The 25,032-nt window shown below is 51.8% G+C and overlaps 1 protein-coding gene across 6 annotated transcripts; it reads left to right on the top strand.

Moving 5' to 3' along the window:
• Positions 1 to 1,383: 1,383 nt before the first annotated feature.
• On the top strand, positions 1,384 to 24,611 carry GJC1 (gap junction protein gamma 1). Of its 6 annotated transcripts, none has more exons than XM_068996517.1 (4): positions 1,384 to 1,448; positions 20,670 to 20,783; positions 22,764 to 22,836; positions 22,969 to 24,611. In XM_068996517.1, the coding sequence occupies exon 4, from the start codon at positions 22,988 to 22,990 to the stop codon at positions 24,167 to 24,169; it is 1,182 nt and encodes a 393-aa protein (XP_068852618.1). In that variant the 5' UTR covers positions 1,384 to 1,448; positions 20,670 to 20,783; positions 22,764 to 22,836; positions 22,969 to 22,987; the 3' UTR covers positions 24,170 to 24,611. The 6 variants fall into 6 exon arrangements, with proteins under 6 accessions (XP_068852618.1, XP_068852619.1, XP_068852620.1 ...); XM_068996518.1 differs by lacking the exon at positions 1,384 to 1,448 and adding an exon at positions 3,766 to 3,853; XM_068996519.1 differs by lacking the exon at positions 1,384 to 1,448 and adding an exon at positions 18,090 to 20,557.
• The last annotated feature ends 421 nt before the right edge of the window (positions 24,612 to 25,032 follow it).

Raw genomic sequence — 25,032 nt, 5'->3', positions numbered from 1 at the left:
TGCAGACCCTCGCCTGTTTCCGGAGCCAAGCTGTCCGGGCCCGGGAATGAACCTGCTGCCCAAAGTCTGCAGAGACATGAAGACCCATTTCGAAGACGTTAACACCCATCAAACCGTTTGTAAAGGCATTAGCACACATCTTTCCATCCTATCCCCGGCTGTGTCCTCATCCTGACCCCACTCCGTGTCCTTGTCCCTGTCCCTCCATCCTGGCCCCAGTCCCGTGTCCCTGTCCCCCTGCCGTGTCCCTGTCCCCCTGCCGTGTCCCCACTCTGTCCCGCTCCCTGTCCCTATCCCCTGTCGTGTCCCCACCCTGACCCCAGTCCCGTGTCCCTGTCCCCCTGTCGTGTCCCCACCCTGACCCCAGTCCCGTGTCCCGTGTCCCTGTCCCCCTGCCGTGTCCCACCCTGTCCCGCTCCCTGTCCCTATCCCCTGCCGTGTCCCCACCCTGACCCCAGTCCCGTGTCCCTATCCCCTGCCGTGTCCCCCCTGTCCCGCTCCCTGTCCCTGTCCCGCTCCGTGTCCCTATCCCCTGCCGTGTCCCTCCTGTCCCGCTCCGTGTCCCTGTCCCTATCCCCTGCCGTGTCCCCACCCTGACCCCAGTCCCGTGTCCCTATCCCCTGCCGTGTCCCCCCTGTCCCGCTCCGTGTCCCTGTCCCGCTCCGTGTCCCTATCCCCTGCCGTGTCCCTCCTGTCCCGCTCCGTGTCCCTGTCCCTATCCCCTGCCGTGTTCCCACCCTGACCCCAGTCCCGTGTCCCTGTCCCGCTCCGTGTCCCTGTCCCCTGCCGTGTCCCTCCTGTCCCCCTGCCGTGTCCCTGTCCCACTCCGCGTCCCTGTCCCCCTGCCGTGTCCCCACCCTGACCCCAGTCCCGTGTCCCTGTCCCGCTCCTTGTCCCTGTCCCGCTCCTTGTCCCTGTCCCAGTCCCGTGTCCCTGTCCCGCTCCCTGTCCCTGTCCCCTGCCGTGTCCCTGTCCCGCTCCCTGTCCCTGTCCCGCTCCGTGTCCCTGTCCCGCTCCGTGTCCCTGTCCCCTGCCGTGTCCCTGTCCCGCTCCCTGTCCCTGTCCCGCTCCCTGTCCCTGTCCCCTGCCGTGTCCCTGTCCCGCTCCCTGTCCCTGTCCCGCTCCCTGTCCCTGTCCCGCTCCGTGTCCCTGTCCCGCTCCGTGTCCCTGTCCCCTGCCGTGTCCCTGTCCCGCTCCGTGTCCCTGTCCCGCTCCCTGTCCCCTGCCGTGTCCCTGTCCCGCTCCCTGTCCCTGTCCCCTGCCGTGTCCCTGTCCCCTGCCGTGTCCCTGTCCCGCTCCCTGTCCCTGTCCCGCTCCCGCCCTCCCGGGTCCCTCGGTCCCCGCCCGCCCCGGCCCGCGCGCGCTGAGGGGGCTCCGCGCATGCGCCCCGCGCCCCCCGCCCGGGCTCGGCGGCCGAGGGGCCCCGGCGCCGCCACGGGCCGGAGCCGGTGAGTGGGGGCTGAGGGCGCGGCGGGACCGGGCCGGGCCGGGCGGGGGCCTGAGGACACCGAGCGGCGCCACCCAAGGGGCCGGAGCCACGGGAGACGGCGGGAGGCTGAGGGGACCGAGCGGCCGTTCCGGGGGCACCGGGAGGCGGAAGCCCGAGTGCAGCCGCGGGCCCCGAGGGGACGGAGCGGCGGCGGGCTGAGGGGGGCGGGAGGCCGGAGGGGCCGAGCCGGGCGCTCCGGGGGGATCCGAAGGCGCCGGGATGAGCCGGGCGCTCTCCGCCGCCGGTGCCGCCGCGAGGGGCCGGTGTCACCCCCGGGTCCCCGCGTCCTCCCCCCTTCCCCGCTGCCTTCCGCGCTCCGGACGGGCCTTTCCGGGGTGTTTATCCCGAGGGAAATGATGCCTGAAGGGCTTTCCCGAGCGGAGCGCCGGGTGCCGGCCCGCGGCTGCACGTGTCGAGCCCCTCGGTGATGAACTGAGCGCTCCCCGCGCTGCCGAGCGCGGGAACGGAGTGACCGCACCGGGAGACGCCACCTGTGTCACCTCCGTGCCCAGCTCCCCTCCTGTGTCACCCCCCGTCCTTCTCCCCTCCCGTGTCACCTCCGTGCCCAGCTCCCCTCCCGTGTCACCCCCCGTCCTTCTCCCCTCCCGTGTCACCTCCGTGCCCAGCTCCCCTCCCGTGTCACCCCCCGTCCTTCTCCCCTCCCGTGTCACCTCCGTGCCCAGCTCCCCTCCCGTGTCACCCCCCGTCCTTCTCCCCTCCCGTGTCACCCCGTGCCCAGCTCCCCTCCCGTGTCACCCCCCGTCCTTCTCCCCTCCCGTGTCACCTCCGTGCCCAGCTCCCCTCCCGTGTCACCCCGTGCCCATCTCCTCTCCTGTGTCACCCCCCGTCCTTCTCCCCTCCCGTGTCACCCCGTGCCCACCTCCTCTCCCGTGTCACCCCGTGCCCATCTCCTCTCCTGTGTCACCCCCCGTCCTCCTCCCGGCTCCGGGCAGGACGGGGCTCACGGATCCCCAGTGTCAGCTGCTGCAGCGCCAGCACAGTCCCTGGAAGCAGCAGCTCCTGCTCAGAATTCCTTGCTCGGATAAACCTTCATAACGCTGCTGGCAGCTCGAGCCAGCCCTGCCTCGAGCTGACGGGCCGCAGCCGTGCGGTTTGGCATTGCTCGAGGAAATACTTCTCCAGCTCCAGGAGTGTTTGGACAAAGCTCTCAGGCACATGGTGGGATTGTTGGGGGTGTCCTGTGTAGGGCTGTCCTGGGGTGACTTGACCCCAGGTGTCAGTTGGGCTTGATGACTTTGTGTGTCCCTTCTCGCTGAGGACATTCCGTGATTCTCTGTGCTTGACCCAAATGCAGAGCACGAGGAGAAGAATCCTGCTCTTGTATCAGATAATGAGAGTTTTGGCCTCCGTTGGGCCTGACTTTCACCCAGCGTCATAAAATTTCACAAGAATGACATTTGTGCAGCTATTTTTACTGACCTTTTAAAGCCAATTCTCATTTCTGTTGGTAGGAATTAGTCCTGACACTTTCTGGTCAGTGTGACCTTGCTTCCCAGCGAAGTGCTGATTTTGTTCCACTGTCAAATTAATTACAAATAGGAGATAGTTCACAGGGATTAATTAGGGCATGGATGTACCATATGGATTCTGGAGCAACAGTTGGTACCACCGGGTTCTGCTTTTTCATTGGGTGTTTGGTTCATATTTGGAAATGAGAGGGAGAACAAAACCCTTCTATCTGACAGACCGTTGATTGTTGTTATTATTTCCATGTCTCCTGTCTGCTCTAAGTCAAGGATAATTGGTTAAGAAAAACCTCAAACTGTCCCTTCCTGTTAGAAATCTGTGTCCCAGGGATGTTCAATGAACCAGCTGTCAGTGCAGTTATCAAACCCTCCGTTCTTCAGGTCATTTAAGGGAGAAAGTTGTTTTCTGTCAAGACTCGTGTTTAGGAAAACTCAAGGTGCCCTTCTCTGTATTTTTGGTACTTTCCAAGTCTGTTCCAAAGTTGTGCTTGTGCTTTCCTGAGGGAACGAGTCAGCTCGGCGCTGGGAAGTGGGATAGGTAAGGATTTTTAAAAGGGAATTTGAGCCTCACTGCACCGCTTGACTCCGAGGGAAAGTCCTGGATTTCCAGCAGCGCTCGCATTAACTCCGGCGCTCCCGCAGCCCTGGGCAGCAGCAGGGACGGTGCTCTGTGGTCACTGGGGGCTCGACGGGGCTGGGCTGAGCTGTCACACATTTTGGTGTCTGGCGAATGCGCGACTCTGGGCAGTGCCGAGAGCTCCGGCGAGGGGCTGGTCCTCAGTGACACCGAGGTGCAGCAGTGGAGTGCTGGGCTCTCCCTGTGGCAGCCGGGGCTGGCCGGGGCTCTGACCATGTCTGCGGGCGCGGAGGCGGCCAGGTAAGAGCTGAGGGGCTGGGGCTGGGCTGAGAGTGGGATCTGCCCTGCGAGCCTTTCTCTGGCTCCTTCGATGAGAACGAGCCCTTTGCAGGGTATTTTTTCAGAACCAGGAACTCGTCTGACATTTCCGAATTGAAATGCCAGCGCATGGGGCAAACCAGAACCAGGAGCGGGGTGCCACGTCCCTTTGGAGGTTTCACATCACATGAAACGTTTTACATGAGCATCTCTGTTTTTTGAACTGTGTTGAAAACACGACCAGCTGCTCCTTGGATTTGTCGCCCAGCACCTCATGTCCTTTTGAAATGGGTTTATCAAGTTTTAGATCAGTTGGAGTGATGAAAAGTTATTAAAAACATTTTACTGACAGGCTGTTCCCTTAGCAAAGGGTCTGACTGCCTTTAGTGCTTTTAGGCTGGAGTTGTAAGTTTGTCCTATCACTGATGGAGGGGACTATTGAGTTACTGCTAATAGAAGACATTTCCATTTACATTTTCTTAATTGATACAACAATATTACAATTTGGGTTTTTTTTAAAAGCAACTCAGAAGTCTGAAGGCAGTGTTCTAAACAAGGAATTATCATTAAATACCTGTTTTCTAGGTGTGTTCCATCCTTAGCCCTTCATTAGGGACTGTTTTTGCCCCTCATTTCAAAGCAAACACCCAACTCATCCCAGATAACGTGCAAGTGATGCAAATACCAGTAAATAACTGGAAAATTTGGGTCAAGGACTGAGGGCACAGTGCTTGCTTTGAACACAGCAGAGAGGAGCCCCAAGAGGGTTAGGAATGTGTGGGAGGTGAGGAATTCCAGGGGTCCCAGCCCTTGGTAGGGGGAAAGTTAAAAACCTGGGTGCTGGGCAAGTTTAGACCAATTTTATAGAATTTAGCAAAGACTTTGGTGCACCCTGAAGAGTTTTAATTGTAGGCACAGTTTTTCTAAATTATTCTGTGGTTCTAAAGGTAATTGGTGTGGAAATTATATTGCTTAGGTGAAGCTTTATCTTAAAAAGTCTTTTCTGGGTTTGAATGGTTCTAGAGTTTACAAGAACAAAATTCTTATAAGCTGTGAAATCTAGTCACTGATGGAGAGTTTGTGATGAATTTTAACACACAGATTTGTTGATTTAGTAATTTGCTGACTGCCAGCAATATCTGTGAGTTCAAAAAAAAATCCCCAAACTTTCCTCATCCACCGCTTTGCCAAGGAAAGGATGAGATCCAGTGCCTGAGGTTGTACCTAGGTGTGATCCAGCCACTTAAGACCAACAGAGAAGCCTAGAAACACCCAGTTAGGAGCTGGATAATCCTGGAGGTGCCTTCCTTCGGTGCATTATGGATTGAGTCCCTGGAAATCCAGTACCTTGGTGCTTCTCTGGGCAGTTGGAGCCAGGGAATCCGGAGCCACAAGGGCTCAGCAGTGCTGCTGATGCCTCGTTTTTGACACAGCTGCAAATCTGGCGAGCGAAGACTCCTTATGGAGTTGTGAGCTTTCCATGGAGAGCTGCTGGAACACCGCAGAGTGTGTGAGCCCAGGCAGACGCTGCTCACTGGGGTGAATTTGTGGTCATTTGTGGTCATTGGCACCTGCAAGGAGCCGCTGGCTGAGGGAAGAAGTGATGGATTCAGGAGTTGGGCTTGGATGATCCTTGTGGGACTTTTCCAGCTCTGGATATTCTGTGATTCTCAGAAATCAGGCTGCAGCTTCACCATCAGCAGTGAAGGGGGCTGATCTTGTGGCTCTTTCCTTACACCATGTCAGGTTTTCACCACCTGTTTTAAACACGGGAATCACAAGGAACGTTGCCCTGTACCTCTTTCATGCCTCACCCTTCCTGCTCGGACAGGATTCCCTGAAGCCCGGCAGGAACTCGGGCAAGGGTAGCGATCATTAAACACTTGGAGTGAAACCCTCGTGGATAATGGACCCCTTTGTTGTCAGTCCCGGGGGATGGGCGCTGCTGCCTCATTAGGGGGAAGGTGATCCTTTGCTCCCACCCTGCTTCCAGCCTTTGTGTTCTGTGCTGCCACTCCACAGAGTTGACTTGTGCTCCAGATTTATGTCTTTTTAATCTGCTTAATAGGAAGCAAATGATTGCCGTGAAAAAAGTTCCATTAATACTCCCTGATTTTTATGGTGGCTCTACTTTATCCCTGCTGAGCTGTGCAGGGAAGCACATTCCTGCCCAGCAGGTAGGGAGACTCCCTGAGTTACAGATGGTCCCTGGACCCCGCTGCCAGCCCCTCGCGGGTGGCTGCACCGCCACCTCCGTGTGCCCTGCTTTGGAAAGGAGTGAAGGTTTTATTGCAGGAGCCCCTGGCATTATCAGTGTTTCCAGCTGGTCTCGGCACTTCCCGCGAGCAGCAGGAGTGCAATTCCACTGTCCCGAGCTTGTGCCATGGAATAACAGGCTTGTGCTTTTTTGTTGACTCAAGTTATGGTTAATCATGGTCAAATTGTATTAAATCACATTTCACTTGCTGTGTTCAGTGTTGCTCAATACCTAAATTCTGCTTCTGAAAAAGCCCGTATTTTTAAAATGTCAAAATCACCGAATTTCCCGTTCACTGCCCTTTCTTGGTTCTGGTTTTGGGAGACTCATTGCTTTCCGTTAAAAGCTACATAAAGGAATTTATCTCCAAAATGCTCCTTGGAGGGGAAAGGGCAATGTTAACATTTCCTTTTCTGACCTCCTCATACCATAAATATGAGTTGTTATCGCTGCTCGGGTAGTGACGCACGGTTCTCCCCAAATTCAGGACTGTCTGGAAGATCTGCTGGGGATTTTTAAAAACTTGACTTTGTTTTGGTGTAAAATGAAGATTTAAGATGAAAGTCCCTGGATGTGGTGTGGGATAATTTACTTACACTATGTGTGGCTGGGCAGTTATGATCTTACTGGTGATTTCTGGTGTAGGAAATACTGAGAATGGCAAATACTGGAGCAAAAAGAAATCCCTTTTCCTTCTGCAAACATAGAGAACTTGGTTTCATACCTCAGTACTGGCCAATAATTCCTCAATGATTCCGTTTCAAGGAAGAAGGTGATTCTGTTTCAAAGCAGAACCCAGGGCTTTAAGCAACAACACAAGTTACAAGGTTTTCTGGCTATAAATAAAAATCTATATTTGGAAAAAACAAATAGTGTATTTATGGACAAAACTGTATTAAAGGAAATGTGATGGAAAAATTGAGTCAGATGAGCTGATGTATGAGGCATTTCCCTCTGGAGTCATTGGGCTGAAAAATGTTTTATATGCCTAAACTTGAACAGATGCTTGAGCGCACACACACACACACACACACACATTCCTCCCCTGGTTCATATTAGCAGTTCTGCTCATACCACTGTGATTAATTCCCAGACCAGCCTGGTTTAGGCTCTGTTCCGGGGGCTCGGGGGTATTTCCAGATCATCCAGGTACTTAAGCCATGCCTAGCTGTAAATAAGCGAGCAGCCCGGATTATTAGCGGGATTTGTTTCAAGCTTTGCATTAGGCATGTGCTTAAATGACTCACTGAGCTGGGATTTACATTTTTACATGGGAATGAAGGATTTCTCCCTATTGCTTTGCCTAGATGGAAATCGGTGGAGTCAGCCAGCTTTTTTGCCTAAACAAGTCCATGAAACCAGCTTTGGGCTCTTGCAGTTATTAGTTCCAGCTTTTTAGTTACAAATTTGTCAGAAAACGAGTCGGAGTGTGCGTGCCTGACCTCGATTGGGATACTGGTGAAGGAGGGAGGGAGGCATCCATATGGATGACCAGCAGATTGTGCCTCCTGTCCTTTCCAGTCCGAATGTCGCAGTCGGTGGTGCTAGAGGAGGCTGACAACTGCATTTGATGATTTTCCATTGAGTCCCCGCTCTGGTGTCCCACTCAGGTGTTAATCTGCTGTCCTGGGGTGCAGTGTTTGTTGTAGGTGGCTGTGCACAGCATTCCCTCTCTTCTAAACACCCCCAAAGTCTTCCCAAAAAGTGCCACGTCTTGGGGATGCTTCTTTCCACTTTGCTTTTCTGATGAAGGAATGTAGAAAAATGACTGCTGGGTCTAAACATGGGTCTGGCTGTGGTGTGCCTCGGGAATGCAGCTCCTATGGGATGAGGGATGGTGCTGGTGGCAGCAGGGGATGGAACTCCTGCCCACGGTGACATCCCGGCGTGAGTGGTGCAGCCCTGCCGGACTCGGAACAAGCCATTGCCTGTGAAGTTCTGTATCTCTCTCATGCTTAAAATAGTCAAGAGCCTGGAAGGGTGATTGTATGTCTTGTGTGTGCCCATGTTCCCTTGAGGGGGAGTTTTGACTCCTTGTTAACTCCTGGAAGCCTGGCTCTAGTGTGGATTCAGGGACAATGATGACACCCAGCGCTGCTTAGTGCTGAGGTTAGAGATGTGTCTGTAGGCAGGCAAGGGGGTGGGTGTAGGCTGTGCACGTGGGGCTGGCCTTGGTGTCAGTACATTTTTAAATGGCATAAAATTAAAATCGTTAAAGTTCCTAATGTGCCTTGCAGGTGTGCTGCCCTCCATGCAGCATGTCCTCATAGAAATGTAAAAATCTCCTGATTCTCGTGGTAAACATTGAAGCAGTTGAGAAATGACCGAATTTTCCTTGCAGCAGATTCATTCGCGGGAGTTACTCAGCTGGTGCTCAGATATGTAGTTAAACTATTTTGAAATGAGAAGAATTTTCATAGTGGAAACTGTGATTCCTGAGATATTAAAAAGCAAAATAAAATTGAAGTGTTTGGGAGGAAGCACACGGCGATCTTCCACAGAGCCATATGGAAATTATCTTTATTCCTTGGTTCGTGTGAAGTCTTTGCTCCTTCTGGAGCTGACTTGGAGCCTCCTCCTCAGTGCCGTCCCCAGCTTGGTTTGTATTCCTCGCCTGCTCTTGCTCTCTTTGCAATCTGTGACCAAACCGTATCGATCCGGGTGTCTGCAGAATCCCGTTCCCTGGAGGGCTGTGCTGGAGAGCCGTGGACAGAAATAAATCATCGCTGCCCTTCAGGTGTTCCGATTGCCCGGGATCGTCTGGCACGTACAGAATTCCAGGGGGCTGGAACTGAGCAGTGATTAACAGCCCCACATAGCAGTTCTGTTCCCTTTGGCGTCTGCTGGTGCCTCTCTTCCAGCTGGTTCATGGAGGGGCTTTTTCCCCAACACCTCGGAGCCACTCGCTCCTGGCTCCTTTGGAGCAGCCACATGGATCAGATGGAATCTTGCCCGCTCCAGAGCCCTGTTTCTGACCTGTCCCACGTGGGGCTGCAGCAGAGCATGGGAGAAGCTCTGGACTCTCAGCATGCGACTGCTTTGTGCCTACAGACTTACCCTTGCCTGAGGCACGGCTCTGGTTTTCAGTTTTTGAGGGGTTTTCCTTCTCCAGGCTACTCCAGGTGTCACAGCTCCCTGCCTGTTTTCCCCCTCAGCCTTCTTGCTGTTTTTCACTGTCCTTCCCCCACCAGCCAGTCCATACCTCTTCTCCAAGCTCCTTCTGTTCTCCTCTGTTCCCGGGATAGGAGCTGGCCAGAGTGACCAGAGCCACACACCATGGGTGAGCCGTGGGCTCTTGGGGGACATGGCGGAATGACCAGAGCCACAGTGCCGTGGATGTGTGTCACAGGCACATGGTGACACGGCAGCTTGTGCTGGGTGTGCTTCTCCTCTGACACTGGTGAAACGCTGTTTTGGGGCTGTGCTGAGCAGTGCCAGAGCGTTCACAGAGCAGCCTGACAGCCCCAAGACCTCCTGCATGCTGAGGCCATCTCAGGGCATATCTATTTTTAGGTGAAATTGAGATTTATTTTTTTTATTCAATGTATGCATCACTTTTTCCATGTGGAATTCCATCTGCCATTTTATTTCCAGGTTGCATAGACTCATATGATCCCTGTGCTGCTCTTCACGGTTGCCTATCCACCTCCCCTTGAATATTTCTGTCAGGATCCTGGGCCACATCCAGACAGTGTCCTGGTCTGGCACAGGTCCCAGCCTCTCCCTGTGACCCTTGCTCTGGCCTCCCTCCCTTGCAGGAAATGGCTGTTTACTCTTACTCCCTTGTCTCCCACCCGGTTGTCTCTCCATACAGGGACAGTCCCTTTTCCGGTGGCTTTTTGTGGTCCCTTCAGGAAGCCTTAGATGAGAGAGACTCGCAGAGGTTAAAACCCAGGAGATCTGGAGCCCTCTGCGGGGCTGGAAGTGCCTTTGCAGAAGCCACGCTGACTTTTCCCGTGGTTTATTGTATTTACTCAGATAATCAATGCCCTCTAATTCTTCTCTGTGTCATTAGTCCTGTGTGAATGTTGGGTTTGGAGAACTGCACTTTGCCAGGATTTTCCTGTCCTGCAGAGCTGACATGACACTTGCTTCCCTGTCCCAAGGCAATTTTAGGAATGGCTGTACCCAGGTCAGGGTCCATCTCCACGCTCCGTTAACCCCTCAGTGAATCCATGCAGCCCTCCCTGCTATGATTCCTCAGTTTGGCTCTTTGCTCTGTAACCTCCCCCCTAGCCCCTGCAGTGGGAACCAGGGGAAGGGGCTGGCAAGAGCCTGGAGCTGTTCCTGGTGCTGTGAGTTGTGTGTAAAGGAGTCCCATCATTTTCCTTGGATGGGTTTGGCATCTCTTTTAGTATCATTAGAGCTGAGCCTGTTCCTGGTGGTGGCTTTCTGCAGGGAGACTCTGTCAAGGTGCAGGTGGGAATCTGAAGTGGGAATGGTCTGAGGGCTGGAACAGCTCTGCACTGGAGATGGGCTGGGAGAGTTGGGGATGTTCAGCGGGAGAAGAGAAGGCTCTGAGGAGACCTTACTGTGGCCCTTCAGCTTATAAAGGGGCTTAGAAGAAAAATGGGGACTTTTTACCGAGGGCCTGTAGTGACAAGACAAGGGACAACGCTTTTAAACTGAGAGAAGGCAGGGTTAGATGGGGCATTAAAATGAAATATTTTACCCTGAGGGTGGGGAGGCCCTGGCACAGGTTGCCCAGAGAAGCTGTGGCTGCCCCTGGATCCCTGGAAATGTCCAAGGCCAGGTTGGATGGGGCTTGGAGCACCCTGGGATAGCGGAAGGTGTCCTTGTCCATGGCAGGGGTGGAACAAGATGGGCTTTAAGGTCCCTTCCAACCCAAACCAGTCTGACTGTGTTTGGCAGAGTAGGCGTGATCGCCTTAATGAGACAAAGCACCAAACAACCAGTGGTTCCTTATCAGGAGTGATCTTATCTGCAGCTAATTCCCCTTTGTCAGAGTGAAGGAGGTGTGGTACAGCAGATGCTCAATTACCCTTTGCATTAAGAAGGTTTTTTCGAGCAGACCTGCTCAGCTCTGTGTTGGGAAGTGGCCCAGCCCTTGTGCATTCCCGGGTCATGCCAAGTAGAGGTGATCTGCTGGCTCCTGGTTGGAGCTTGAAGAGAACATCTACGGAACAAGCATGAAGTTCACTCAGTGACTAACAAGATGTCACCACCCTCCTAAAATCTTGGAAGCTTGGAAATAAGAATCCAGGGGAAGCTTGGCACTGTCGCCCTGACCCCAGTTGTGGCTGCAGTGTCTCAGTGGGTTTTCCTACCTCCAGCAGCCCCACAACACAGCACATCCCATCCCCTGGGCCCCTTGGTGCTCCCCTGTCAAGTCTCATGCCTGGTTTAAGCAGGAAGGATGGGGAGGCTGATCTGCCTTCAATTTGCTGCTAATTGTCCCACTCTGTGTTGATAATAAATCTGATAAAATCCTTGGCCAGGAAAAGCAGTCAGGTGGAAAAACTGACCCGCCTGCCACTGTGTGCTTGGTGCAGTGTGCCTGTCACTGGGAAAAGAGCTTCTGGCCTCCTTTCATAAAATTGGAGTTATTTCCAGCTGTTCTCAGGGGGAAAAGCCCCAGTTGGTGTGTGTGCTTCCCAGCTGGAGTGATGGAGCATAGGGAGTTCATCAGTGCTTCAGGTCTCTTCCCAAGGGGGTCTCAAAGTATTCAAGCCTTTCAGAAAAGGACAGTTTTATGTTTCCTAGTTCATTACAGGAATTTTTTTTCAACAAATAAGTCACTTAGTGAATCTATGTGCATATTTATATTCTAAATTTTATCTTTGGCAAAATAAAGCTGTTAAGACTCCTGTTGAACTCAAGCTGGAGTAACATTTTAATGCCAGTATGGCAATCTGCTGCCTTACTCGGCTCCTTGTCTCAGAATAAACTGTGTGTAAAACCAACTTTATTGAAACAAAACTCTTCAACTGTTTCTGTGGTTTAGTAGCACTTGGGAGAAGTTGAAGCAGCAGTAGAGTGAGCGAGGTGCTGGCTTGTTGTGGACCTGTTCTCTGGCAAGGTGCTGTCCTTGGCTGTCCATCCCAACACCATCCTCATGGATTGTTGTGCCATCTGGCACAGCTGGTCCTGCTCAGCTTGGTGCTCTCCTCCTGGGGAGATGCAGAGTTGGGTGAAGTCTCAGGGGTCTGCAAGGCTCTCTGCTCCTCCGTGTCCCAGCACGGGAACAGTCCAGGCCCAGTTTGGCAGAGCTGGGTGGCCTGAAAGCGCCAGCACGGCGGGGTTTGCAGTGGTGAGGCTTTTGTTTGCAATGTCCTCCTCCTCTGCCTCTGAACATCCTTCCCTCTCTGCAGAGCGGCTGTTGTAGAAAATGTGACGTGGATTTGGTGCAGTTGTAGGCTGAGGCGGTGGCTCCTACTAGACCAGATGACAGAGCTGGGGAATAAAAGTCTTTTTTTTGAATGTGGGTCACGGAGAAGCAGCTGCCATGTTGCAGGATGGGTGACTGGGGACGTTGTGGCAGACTGTGTCGGGGTGCGTGGTATCTGTTTCATTTACAAGCTGTTCACAGTAGTTTTTGAGGCTTATCTATGAAGCAAACACTGCCGTAGTTTCTCTTGACTGTCATAAGATGGTGGTGGGAGCATTAGGTGTTCATCCCCATCTGATTGCCTCCCGCTCAGCCAAGTGAGAGCCTTTGATTTTGATGTACAGGAGCCGACAGAATTGCGCTCTTTTGGCTTCTCTCTCCTTTCCCGAAATGGCCGTGAGAGTGATATTTGGGTCAGCTGCCTCCAGTGTGTCATTTTCTTTTGACACTCATCCCTCTGAGCGCAGAGGAGGAGCCCGGTGGGGAAACGCTGTGGAGCTGTTGGCTGCAGTGGAATCGGGTGTAGTTAAAGGGGTGTTGTGGTTATTTGAATCGCTAATCACATCAAGGCAGGGAAATCTCTCTGATGCCTGACTGGAACAGTATGGGAGTGAGGATGGCCTTCCCCAGACCTCGCTGCCAGAGAACTGGAGGGATCCAGGTAAGCACATGGATGCTCCAGCCTGCCCAGAGGCTGCTGCTCCCCGGCAGCGCCTGTCCCTCAGTGCTTCCTGGGGATGCAACACGCAGAGGTTCTGTGTGTTCTGTGTGTTCTTCCCTTTGGACCCTTGTGGGTCTGTCTGGAGAAACAGGATTGTTCCTTCTTGCCTTGCTGCAGTGCTCGGGGTTGTGGTCTGAGGTCTGGGTGGGCCCAGGTGCTGCTGCTCCCTGGGTGTCACAGGTGGGTTTGCATTGTCCGGGCTCTGCTCACCCCTGTGTGTCCCCGGGTGCAGCCCAGAGTTTGCAGCAGGACACTCTCCTTCCCTTTGTTTCTTTCCCTCTGCTGTTCCTAAGCTGAGTTTGCAGCAGGACACTCCTGCCCTTTCTTTCCCTCTGCTGTTTCCATAGTGGCGAGTGTGTCCCAAAAGGAGCTGAATCCCTGGGATTCCTTGGCAGGTGTGTGCAGGAACCCCAGCCCCCATCCATCATACTCTCACTTGAACTGCTGTTGGTCACTCAGGACCTGCCTTTTGTCATTCTCCCCACTGCAATTTTCCCATCTTTACCCTTCCATTTGCCATATTTGTTAAAATAACTGCTGGGAGCACAGGTGCAGTAGGCAGCAGTACAGTATTTTTAATATTTTAATAATGTGTTACATCATGCCAGTACTAGTAGCACTGTGTAGCAGTTGTCCTGCACTGTCAGGGGGAAGGATCTCAGGTCACAGTTTCACTTCTTGTGTGGCTCAAGTCCCTGCAACTTGTCCCCTCTATTATGCTCATTCTTACAGGAAAAATTGCTTTGCTGCTGTTGCTGTTGTCTCAGACTGTTCTCCATGGTGCCCAGGGAATGGTGCTGGAAAATTGAAACACGGAAAATTCCACTTAAACATAAGAAAAGCTTTTTTTACTGTGAGCGTGGTCAGGTGTAGGATCAGACTGCCCAATCTGACTTTTCAATGCTTGTGGGGTCTCCATCCCTGGAGGTGTTTAATAGGATCAGGCTGCCCAGAGAGCTTGTGGTGTCTCCCGCCTCAGAAGTATTTAAAACCTGGCTGGGCATGGGCCTTCCAACCTGCTGTGGTTGGCCCTGCTTTGAGATGTAAAATATGGTGGTTTAAACTACCAGTTATCAGAACACTGCACATTTCTGAGAGCAATGCATTTGGTACAAGGGAACTTAGGGGTTAAACACCTTCAGAAGTGACTGAAGTAAAGGGGTGGCTCTGTCACTCTACAAAGGAGCTGTCACAGCCTGGGATCAGTCGGGTGTTGTTTGGGTGTTTGGTCTCAGATTTTGTCAGACATTGTGTGTCTGAGCCAGGGTTTAGTAGCCCTGAGCTGAGGAGCACGTGGTGCCTCATCAGATGATGTTTAGGAATCTCTGGTGTTTGGGAGATGAGTGCTGTCTGTGTGTGATCACCTCATGGAAAAGCCTGCAGGATCCCAGTGGTGTGGGAGAATGGGAATTGACAGCTCACACTCAGGGGTGTTCTGTGCACCTGAATCCACTGAGGCCACACTCACCCAGTCTGATGGTCACTTCAGCTGGTAGGAGCAGTCTTTCTCAAGGATGCCCTCCAGATCTTTGCATTTTAAGGGTGTCAGTCCCCCTGTTTGCAGACAGCCTGGGATGGCAATCCAAGAGCTCAGGATTTGGTTAAACACTTGGTCTTAATCTTAGAACAGCAGTGTTGGGTGTTTTCTCTAGTATGGCTTGAGCTTCAGATTCAAATTCTTTAAAAAAAGATAAAATTGTCCTTTACTGACCCTGTAATTCCTTGTTTTCAACATCCAACTGAATTACACTGGGAAAGCTTTCCTGTGCTGTGCTGGCTCCTCTGCCCGGAGGAACAAGTGCAGCAGCACCAGGGCCAAGAGCAGGCAAGGCCTGAGGGGTCGTGCTGGACCTGCCAGTGCTGCAGGAGCCCAATTCCTGCGGGAGCTGATCAAACCATCCGGGCTCAGTGGGGTTAAACTGTGGTGGAGAAGAGCTGTGAGATGTGTGAGGCTGGAGGAGAGAGGAGAGAGAGAGCTCTGATGGAGTAAACACTGGGTTGGTTCTGAGCTCCAGCAGCTCTTCCTTGCTGGATTATTCCTCCTCTGCCAGCAGGCTGTGAAAGGGGGGGATTTGTTCCTGCCCCCAGCTCCAGTCCCAGCGCTGTGCTGATGCCCCAGGGTTTGGTGTTGCTGTGACTGAGGCTGCCCTGGGGAGCAGTGCAGGCTGAAGTGCAGGCTGAAGCAGTGCACAAGTCTCTGAGCACTTTGTTTCCTCCTTGATCACATTTCTCATCATCACAGTGCTGGCATCACCTGGGGCTCCTTCTGCCTCCTGATACCTGGCATCTGCAGGACAGGTGTGAGGAGCATCCTCAGGCTGTTGTCAGGCTACAAGAAGTGCCAAACTGGGAGCTCGCTCTCCCAGTCTCTGACCTGGAACACCTCATTCCCATCCTTCGGAAGGGATGCTGATTGCTGAGCGTGTGTGAAGGGATTCAGCCTGACACAAACCCCACAACGGGCCTCCAAAAGTCTCATGAGGTGACAGAGACTGTACAGCCCAGCCTCCATTTTCCAGGGAGCCTGTTGTCACTGCAGGCTCCTGCTCTCAGATGAACTCGAGTCAGGCTCAGCTCGTCCTGTCCTCGTGCTGCTCCAGCGGACCCTGCTCTTCCACGCCGGGATCTGCGCGTTCCGGGTGCCTGCCCTGGACACGCTGCTTCCTCTGGAGCAGCACGGTTGCTGTAGGTGCAGTAAAAGCTGGTTTGGGCCAGCACGAAACACGTCGTGATTTCATTTGAATTTTGTCACTGCGGGGGAGTGTTGCTAAAATTGTCACTTGGCTTCCCATGTTAGCAGTACCTAGAGGGCACGCCGAGGCGACCGGAGGTTCATGTCTTAGCTGCAAATTCCAGTTTATCTGTAAGCTGAATGCTCGGGTGGGTATATGTTGATTTTCAAAAAGATACATACTTGACATCTTTATTTTTTTGACAGCGCAAGAATCTTATTATATCCCTACCTCTTACCCATATTTTTCTGTACTATTTATATCCCACATAGGATCTGTGGTCTCATAATTCAATGTGGGGTTTTTTAGACTCGGGGGATTGGTCTGGGAATCAGCAGAGGCTTGTTACCATGCCTGGGATTGGAAGGCACCATTCAGAAATGGTTTCCAAATTGACATTGACATTGTGGCTTTTTCCAAACCATTCTCTGCTGTTGCCACGTGAGCCCTGCCAGATGACAGAATATTCATTTGAAAGAGCGCTGTGTGCTCTCCAGAAAGTCCCAGCCTTTTCCTTCCCAAGTATTCTGTAAGATTAAAAATAAAATTCAGTGCACTTTTCTTATTCCTTTTCATCTTCATTGCTGAAAATGGGAGTAAAGTTGGTGGTGATTGAACCCACTTCTTTCACAAAGGATGGAAGGGTGATGGCTCTGAGTTGTCTTATCCCAGGGATATCCCCACATCCTTGTGTCACTCAGGAGAATGGACACTGGAATTGCTGCTCAGGGGATGCAGGTGGCATCAGCACAATTCTCACCAGGATTCGGGATGTGTTGGCACCATTCCAGTGCTGGGTCTGGCCACAGCTCTCTCCTTTCTTGAGCAGTAAAGTCTTACTCGTTTTCCAGGTAAAAAAAAAAAAAAAAAAAAGAAACAGAAACCCCTCTGCTTCCTCAAAAGTACTTGTAAATCATGTAATTTCTTACTTTTCAATGTAAATCAGATTTGAATGAATAATGCTAATTATTCATTCATCCTAATTCAAATCCTATTTTAATTAGCCTGTGGGCCCAATTTCACTTTCATGCAGCATGAAACCTCTTTTGATTAACAACAGAATTGCCATGCAGCTCTTCTTTTTTTCCTGCTCAGCACGTCTTTTTAAACTGCTTAAAAACAAACCAAACCAAAACAAATAAATCATTAATAAATTAATCAAATTTCATTAGCATGACCTGGGAAGACATAATTTAGGGAGGAAAAAAGTGTTCTGTAGATACATTCGTCCTCCATAACAACTGCCTCAAGGCTACGAAGTCTGCAGAGAAGCCTTGTCTGAGGAGGTGCTGGTGAACTATGGAAATTTAGGGACCCTCCACTCCCTGCCATCAAAGGGCACTTCCACTAGACCAAGCCCCATCCAGCCTGGCCTTGGACACTTCCAGGGATCCAGGGGCAGCCACAGCTTCTCTGGGCCACCTGTGCCAGGGCCTCCCCACCCTCATGGTAAAATATCTCTAATGTCCCATCTCTCCCTGCCCGTTCATAGTTTAAAAGCATTGTCCCTTGTCTTGTCACTACAGGCCTTGGTAAAATGTCCCCATTTTTCTTACAGGCTCCATTTACCCTGAAAGGTCACAGGATGGTCTCCCCCAGGGCCTTTCCTTCTCCAGGCTGAACAACCCCATTCTCCCAGCCTGTCTCCATAGCAGAGGTGCTCCAGCCCTTGGAGCATCTCTGTGGGCTCCCTCCAACAGGTCCATGTCTGTCCCATGCTGGGGGCTCCAGAGAATTCCCCCCTTGCCTGCTGCCCACGCTTCTTTGGATGCAGCCCAGGCAATAGATGGATTTCTGGGCTGTTGCTGGGTCATGTCTTGTTCTTCATCCTGCAGGATCCCCAAGTCCTTCCCTGCAGGGTTGCTCTCCCTCCACCCACCCCCAGTCCTTGCTGCTGTTGGGGATTGCTCCAGCCCAGCTCCAGGATCTTCCAGTTGGCCTTGTTGAAGTTCGTGAGGTTGCCACAGGCCCACTCCTCCAGGCTGTCAGGATCCCTGGGAATGGCATCCCTTCCCTCCAGGGTATCAGCTGTGCCCCTCAGCTTGGTGCCATCCTTGGACAGGGATGTGCCCAGCTGTGCCCAGCCCCACTTCTGTCATTGATGGAATGACATGAAATGAGTCCTGGTGCCATAGAAACATCACAGAAGGGCTTGGATTGGCCGAGATCCATGTGGATCATCCAGTCTGGCTCTGTGATCCTCACAGGCTGCCTAATGCCGACCCAAACCAGCACTCCCTGCATCCTCATGCTCAGGTGCTTTGGACTGTAGCTGCCAGTTTGTACTGGGCTGGAGCCAAGGGGATCCAGTTTGTACTGGGCTGGACCCAGTCTGTGCCGAGACAAGGCCAGGAGATGGTTCCAAAGGTGTTTGGGATTCCACAGCTCGGAATGAGGCTGCCTTGACACCCACCTGGTGCTCGCTGTCCTGCCCTGCAGGTGCCCTCCATCCCAGGGGAATGGGGACCCTGCTGGAGCGTTCCAAGTTCTTCCTTTCTCCTGCCCCACTGCTGTCCCTGCCACACCTCAGCTGTCCCATCCAAGGGCAGGATTTTGAGGATTTTACAGCAACTGCTGCTCCACAGGGCAGTTCTTCCCTCCCTGAGTGGTGGGAGGTTGTTGCTGTTAGAGGAGAAAGCTGAAAGGAGGTGAAATTTTAAATGTTTAAATGTTTAAATTCATAGCCAAGCCCCCCATGGTCTGGGTAGAGGAGGGGGCACACCTGAGAGGCCATTCCCTGGCTGTATGTGAACAACAGCTGTGTTAACTCCTGAAATTCTTCACATGAAGCTGATTCCTGTTTTCCCATGTACCTGCTCCAAATTCTTCTTCATTCTCTCTGGATGTCAGCGCCTGCAAAGCTTTAATTCGGGAGCCAGCACACTGTCAGAGATAAGGCTCCTGATATTTCATCATGGATCCTGCCCGCTCCAAGGAGCCTCCTCCGCTGGAAGTGCTGAAATGAACTTATGACAAATACAGGGAATGAAAGTCTCTCTCAAATGCACTTTCTGGCATGACTTAAATTAGCTGAAATTGCTGACATTCTGCCTTTCTCAGATGCGTGTCAGCGTCCATAGACTTTTCTTTCAAACATTGGAAAATTATTGAGTTAAATGTTGCCAGAAACAAGAGACGCGGGTGTACGTTGGGTGAAGGTTACTGTGTCGTGTCTGGGTGCTGCAGCACTCGGTGGAGAGGCAGAATGTGCCCCTCTAACCTTGGCTGATCCCACAGAACGGAAGGACACCACTGTAATTCCGCTTGGAAGTTCTTGGGTTTGTACTGTGTTTAATTTGGATGGGCTGAGCCTTTTTTAAGATTTAATGACTGGTCATTTTGCTTGAACCAAAACATTTCCTTAAAGAGCAGGAAGTTCTTTGCCTGCTTGTGGGTCCTCCCGTGTTTGTCCCAGCAGCTCTGCTCAGGACTAGGACTAAAGGGACAAAGTGACACTTTCTTGGCGAAGAGAATCAGCTCTTGGGCAGCTTCAGAGCTTCACAGCCAGGACCCACTAATTGGCAGGTCCTGGTTGTTAACCACAGGTTGGATAAATCCTCCTGTATCCCAGGGCTGTGGGAACCCCAGCACACGTCTGTATGTGGGTCTGGCACTCTGTGCATTGATATAACTGGTGGAATTCAGGTTGGGAATCACAGGAATGATTCCTGTGTTGTTGTTGCTACCTGTCTGCAGGTAGAAAATGCGCTGTGAAAAGCTGGCATTTACCTCGAAAAAATTTCTTAGATGGGAGGTAGCAGCTTGTCTAAAAGTAAAGATTCTCTTACTGAAACCTGCACTCATTTCAAACTTCCCTGTCCTTAACTGCTGAGGAATGTGACAGTATATGAAAATTTAAAGGCTGGTTCCTGCTGTTACTCCAAATTTACATTGGCAACAGTGTTTAATTAATTTCAAATTTACTTAGTAGTTTACTTTCAGTGAAAAGTGTGGCCCTGACATTTTCAGGGAATAAGAATTAACCCCTTCTTAAACTCCTTTGGGTTTTGTCTCTTTTTTAGTGGATGAATCACGACATGTCAGTGGGAACATGCCTGTCCTGTCGGTGCCCAGGGTGATGAGATGGGCAGAGCAGTGTGGTGGGAGGGGGTATTGGGACTCCTCCCCTCTATTAACCTCCTGTTCCAGATGTGGGATTCACCTGCCTTTGCTGCCCATTGGAGACTTCTCAGGTGCATGCAGGACCCCCAGACTCACTGTACCCCTCATCTGGACTCTGAATCCGAGTGGGAAATGCTGTGTGGGGGGGTGTCTGAGGCGCTGTCTCATCCCACTGCCAGAGCTCGGGTGGCAGAGCTGCACTTGGGTGCCTTTCCGAAATGGGGGTGCAGAGCCCCTGCTGCAGGCAGGGGCTGCACTGGGACTGGAACCTCTGCTCTGTTTGCCTGTTAAACACATGTTATTTCAGCCAGTGCTCTGTGGAACGATGGCAGCAGGGTTGTGTTGAAGAGGAGCTTGGATGGAAGCCTTGGGAGGATTGCATGCACCTCTAATAGCTGCTATCTATGGAACACATGTGATTTAAATGTGGCCCTTTTCAGGGCTGAGTGCAGGTGGCAGCTGGCCTGCCCACCTGAGTGAAGGCTGGGGATTTTTGTCCTAATTGGTAAGTTTGATGACACATCATGATCCTGCCTCACTGCTATTGGGATTCACTTTCATTTTCCTCCTATGTTTCCCAACTAAACCAATCGATCTCTCTAAATCACTCACTTTAGGCATCTTCCCCGTCCCTCAGCTGGTTTTGAGCCTCCTGTATCCACTCTCTGATGTTGGAGCAAGTGCTGAAGGATGCAGCCACAGGTGCCCAGGGCTGTCTCGCTAACAAGGAGGTAAGATCACCCTCCTGGCTCCTGATTGCAGGTGACACAGCCAGGGGTCACATCCATCACCTGCACCCTATCAGCAGCTCTCCTTGAGACCCTGATCCTTCAGGAGCCTCCCTCCCTTCCCTGTTAACTGACCCCCACAGCAACCTCTCCCTCTGTTACAAAACCCTGCTCTGCTGCTCCTGAGCTGCACTGAGTGTGGTTCAGGCAGTGGGGCTGTTCCAGGGGCCTCAGCCTCCCCAGCAATCCGTGTTTTCCTGTACCACTGGTAGCTCTCATCTCCAGTTCTCAGCCTGCAAACTCGAGTCCCATGTGCCCCTTTTGTCAGCAGCCACTCCCCAGCTGATCTTGGGAAGATCCAGCCTGGCTGCCAGGGATTTTCAGAACTGCTGTAATTATGGAACTGATCTTGGATCTAATGTGGGAATCATTTGTCAAGACTTGTGTTACTTCTGATCCACATAATATGGCCTTCTTTAGGACTCCCCTGTGCTATTTTTTTTCTCCCACTGTCATGAAGTGGTAAATCAAATGTCCTGCACAGCCCATCCACACCATGTCCCTGCTCTTGGCTTTTCAGTGAAACGCTGAATTCCACCAGAGGGAGATTACATTGATATCCTTTAATTCTGCATTGCTTGCATCTCCTCACATTTCATTATTTTGCCTGTACACAACTCTGTAGTTATGTGGAAGAAGTTGAATAGTTCTAAGTACTAGTTTTCTTCCAGTCTTCTGGAATTTCTTCAGGTTAAGAATAAATCCCTTTTAAGATCAGAGTGCTGGAGATTTGTCCAGTTCTGGCTTCAGGATCTATCACCAAATGTTGTTCTGATGTAATAATGTCTTTTACTAATCTTTAACAAGCTGATATTTGACATCATCAAAGGTCTGAAAGAAGCTTCATCCCCTGTTGCTCTAACAGTGTCCAGCAGTTCTTCCTGTGTTTTATGAGTTTCACTCGTTGGGGCTCCAGGAGGGCCTGCAGTGTTGCTGGGTTTTGTTCAAAGTGTTGTCAGATGGGAGTTTCCAAGGATGGGATTTTTACTGTTGGAATTGCAAATTTATCCTGGAGTCACGGAATGGTTTGGGGTGGAAGGGACCTTGCAGCCCATCCATTCCCACCCCCTGCCATGGGCAGGGAACACCTTCCACTGTCCCAGCTTGCTTCAAGCCCCATTCTACTTGGCCTTGGACACTTCCAGGGATCCAGGGGCAGCCACAGCTGCTCTGGGCAACCTGGAATCTGCAGCCATTGGAATTTGGCAGAGTTGCCTCTGGCAACGAGGACACTGTGCCAGGCCCGCTCGGGAGCACGGCCAGGCCGGCAGTTCCGGCGCTCGCTCGGCTCCTGCCAGCGCTGTCCCCTCTCCCCTCACCCACCCACCACTCGCTTCTGTGGAGTAGCTCTCATAAAAGTTTTAGGGTAACTCTTTCTAATTAGGTTTTCACTACAAAATCCACACTGAAATCTTTTCTGAACCTGGCAGGAAGCTTTTCAGCCTCCCAGAGGGACTGAACCCAAATCCATCCACAGGATAGTTCGAGCATAGATAGAAGTTCCTTGGCCCAGCCCTGTCCCTAGGCTGGCCCTGCAGGGTGACACTGCTCAGGCCACCAGGTTGTCCTGCCTTTGCATCACAGGTGGGCTGGGCCACCCCCTCCTGAATGAGGACAGCTGGTACTGCCCTTGGAGACAAGTGTCTCGGTGGGTTGTGGCTGAGACCAGGATCACCAGCCCCAGCTGTAGCAAATTAAAATAAATCCCCTTGTCAGTGGTGGAACATGGCCGACAGCACCCAAAAATCTCATGAGCACTTGTCTTCCCATCCACTGCATTTTGGAGTCTTCAGCCTCCGCTCTAAATGTTTTTATCAACCTGTGACATCCAGAGCAGCCGTGTCTCTCTCTCTTGGGCCGGGGAGTAGCTTTGGGAGCACATTTTTTAATGAAATGACACTGAACTGCTGCTTTTTCTCACAGCAGATTCCTCAAAAGCCTGCGGAGGAGACGTAGGATCTTCAAGCAAATTCTGGCAGCTGGATCCCGATAGCAGGTGATGGTCACAAACATGGATGGGTGCTGGGTGTAAAAGTCTGGAGTTTTTGGACTCTCTTGGTTGAGTTTGCACCGTTTAGGCTCAAGCTGATAAACTCATAAATGTTTGGGGGTTCTGTTTGTTTTTTAGATAAACTCATTTGACCACCATGAGTTGGAGTTTTCTGACCCGCCTGTTAGAGGAGATCCAGAACCACTCAACCTTTGTTGGCAAAATCTGGCTGACAGTGTTGATTGTGTTTCGGATTGTCCTAATTGCTGTGGGAGGAGAATCCATTTATTATGACGAACAAAGCAAGTTTGTGTGCAACACGGAGCAGCCTGGCTGCGAGAATGTCTGCTACGACTCCTTCGCCCCTCTCTCGCACGTCAGGTTCTGGGTGTTCCAGATCATTCTCGTGGCCACTCCATCGGTGCTGTATTTAGGCTACGCCATCCATAAAATCGCCCGGATGGTGGAGCACAGCGAAGCCAGCAGGAGAGCCAGGAGGAGGAGCTTGCCCATCCGCTGGAAGCAGCACCGGGGCTTGGAGGAAGCTGAGGGTGACCACGAGGAGGACCCGATGATGTACCCGGAGATAGAGGTGGAGAGTGTCCGGGAGAGTAAAGAGAAGCAGAGCCCTGCCAAAGCCAAGCACGACGGCCGGCGGCAGATCCGGGAGGATGGGCTCATGAGGATTTATGTCCTGCAGCTCCTGGCCAGGGCCTTGTTTGAGGTTGGCTTCCTGGTGGGGCAGTATTTCCTGTACGGCTTCCAGGTGAGCCCCGTGTTCGTGTGCAGCAGGAAGCCCTGCCCGCACAACGTCGATTGTTTCATTTCCAGGCCTACCGAAAAGACCATTTTCCTGCTGATAATGTACGGGGTGAGCTGCATGTGTCTGCTCCTGAATGTCTGGGAGATGCTGCACTTGGGGTTTGGCACCATCCGGGACACGCTGAATGCCAAGAAGAAGGAGCTGGTTGACTCTGGGACCTTTAACTACCCCTTTACCTGGAACACCCCGTCGGCTCCCCCGGGCTACAACATCGCGCTGAAGCCGGAGCAGATGCAGTGCACGGAGCTGTCCAATGCCAAGATGGCCTACAAGCAGAACAAAGCCAACATAGCTCAGGAACAGCAGTATGGCAGCAACGAAGGGAACATTCCCGCCGACCTGGAGATCCTGCAGAGGGAAATCAAAGTGGCTCAGGACCGCCTGGACCTCGCCATCCAGGCGTACAACAACCAAAACAACCCCAGCAGTTCCAGAGGGAAGAAATCCAAAGCGGGCTCGAACAAAAGCAGTGCCAGTAGCAAGTCAGGAGATGGGAAGAACTCGGTCTGGATTTAACGTTGGCTCGGTTGATAGGTTGTGGTTTTTTCTCCTAGTTTATCATAACCAGCAGTCCCATGAATAATGGCTTCCATTAAGGGAATATTTGACTCTGCTTATTTTCAGGGATACCGTTGGCTCGTGATTCAGCCCCTGGGAAGGGTTTATACACTGACTCTAGGACTATAGAACTTTATTCTTTTGTCTTCCAAGTCAGGAGACAAATAGGTATATTTAATTCATTCTCATTGAACGGTTTATGCTGTATGTACAGTATTATAGTACATTTATTATGCACAATTTTTTTTGTATTTGTACACTGGATCTGATGTTACACTTTTTATATCAACAAGGACAAAGCAATGGGTAGCCATTAGCATTTTGTTAATTTTATTATTGTTGTCTGCAGTTATGTCATTGTTCTTCCTTGTTTTCCAAGTAAAACTTTTTATAAAACTTTTCTACGCTGCGTTTCCAAAGTGCCTTGAACATGCAGAAGTGGAGTCTCCGCTCTCTGGGCAGCTCATGGGTGCAAATCATGAGCGGGAAAAGATTTGGGAAACCTCTGTTAATGGTGCTCCTGACTGTCCTTCACTAAATTAATGCGCTGCTTGCCAACTGGAAGTGCCATCCCATAAGCTCCTGTGTCCTACAGGCTCTTTCCTCTGTGGAAAATGACTTACAGGAAAAATGTGTGTGTGTATGTGTGTGTGTGTTGGGAGCAGGAGTGCCAGCTGTGGGGCAGAGAGGGCTCAGGGCTCCCCACGCACCTTGTGCAACAGGAGGGAGGAGTCACCTCAAACTCCTGCAAAACATCCAGAAAAAACGAAATAGAAATGAGTGGATTCAGTAACTCTGCGTGTTTCTGTGACAGCAATGGG

This window comes from Aphelocoma coerulescens, chromosome 27 (genome assembly GCF_041296385.1).
Source record: "Aphelocoma coerulescens isolate FSJ_1873_10779 chromosome 27, UR_Acoe_1.0, whole genome shotgun sequence".
NCBI classification, from domain to species: domain Eukaryota; kingdom Metazoa; phylum Chordata; class Aves; order Passeriformes; family Corvidae; genus Aphelocoma; species Aphelocoma coerulescens.
This window is presented reverse-complemented; position numbering and strand designations above follow the sequence as displayed.

What these genes read in the sequence shown, in the direction of transcription:
- GJC1 (XM_068996517.1), top strand. Translation starts at nt 22,988, where the DNA reads ATGAGTTGGAGTTTTCTGACCCGCCTGTTAGAGGAGATCCAGAACCAC.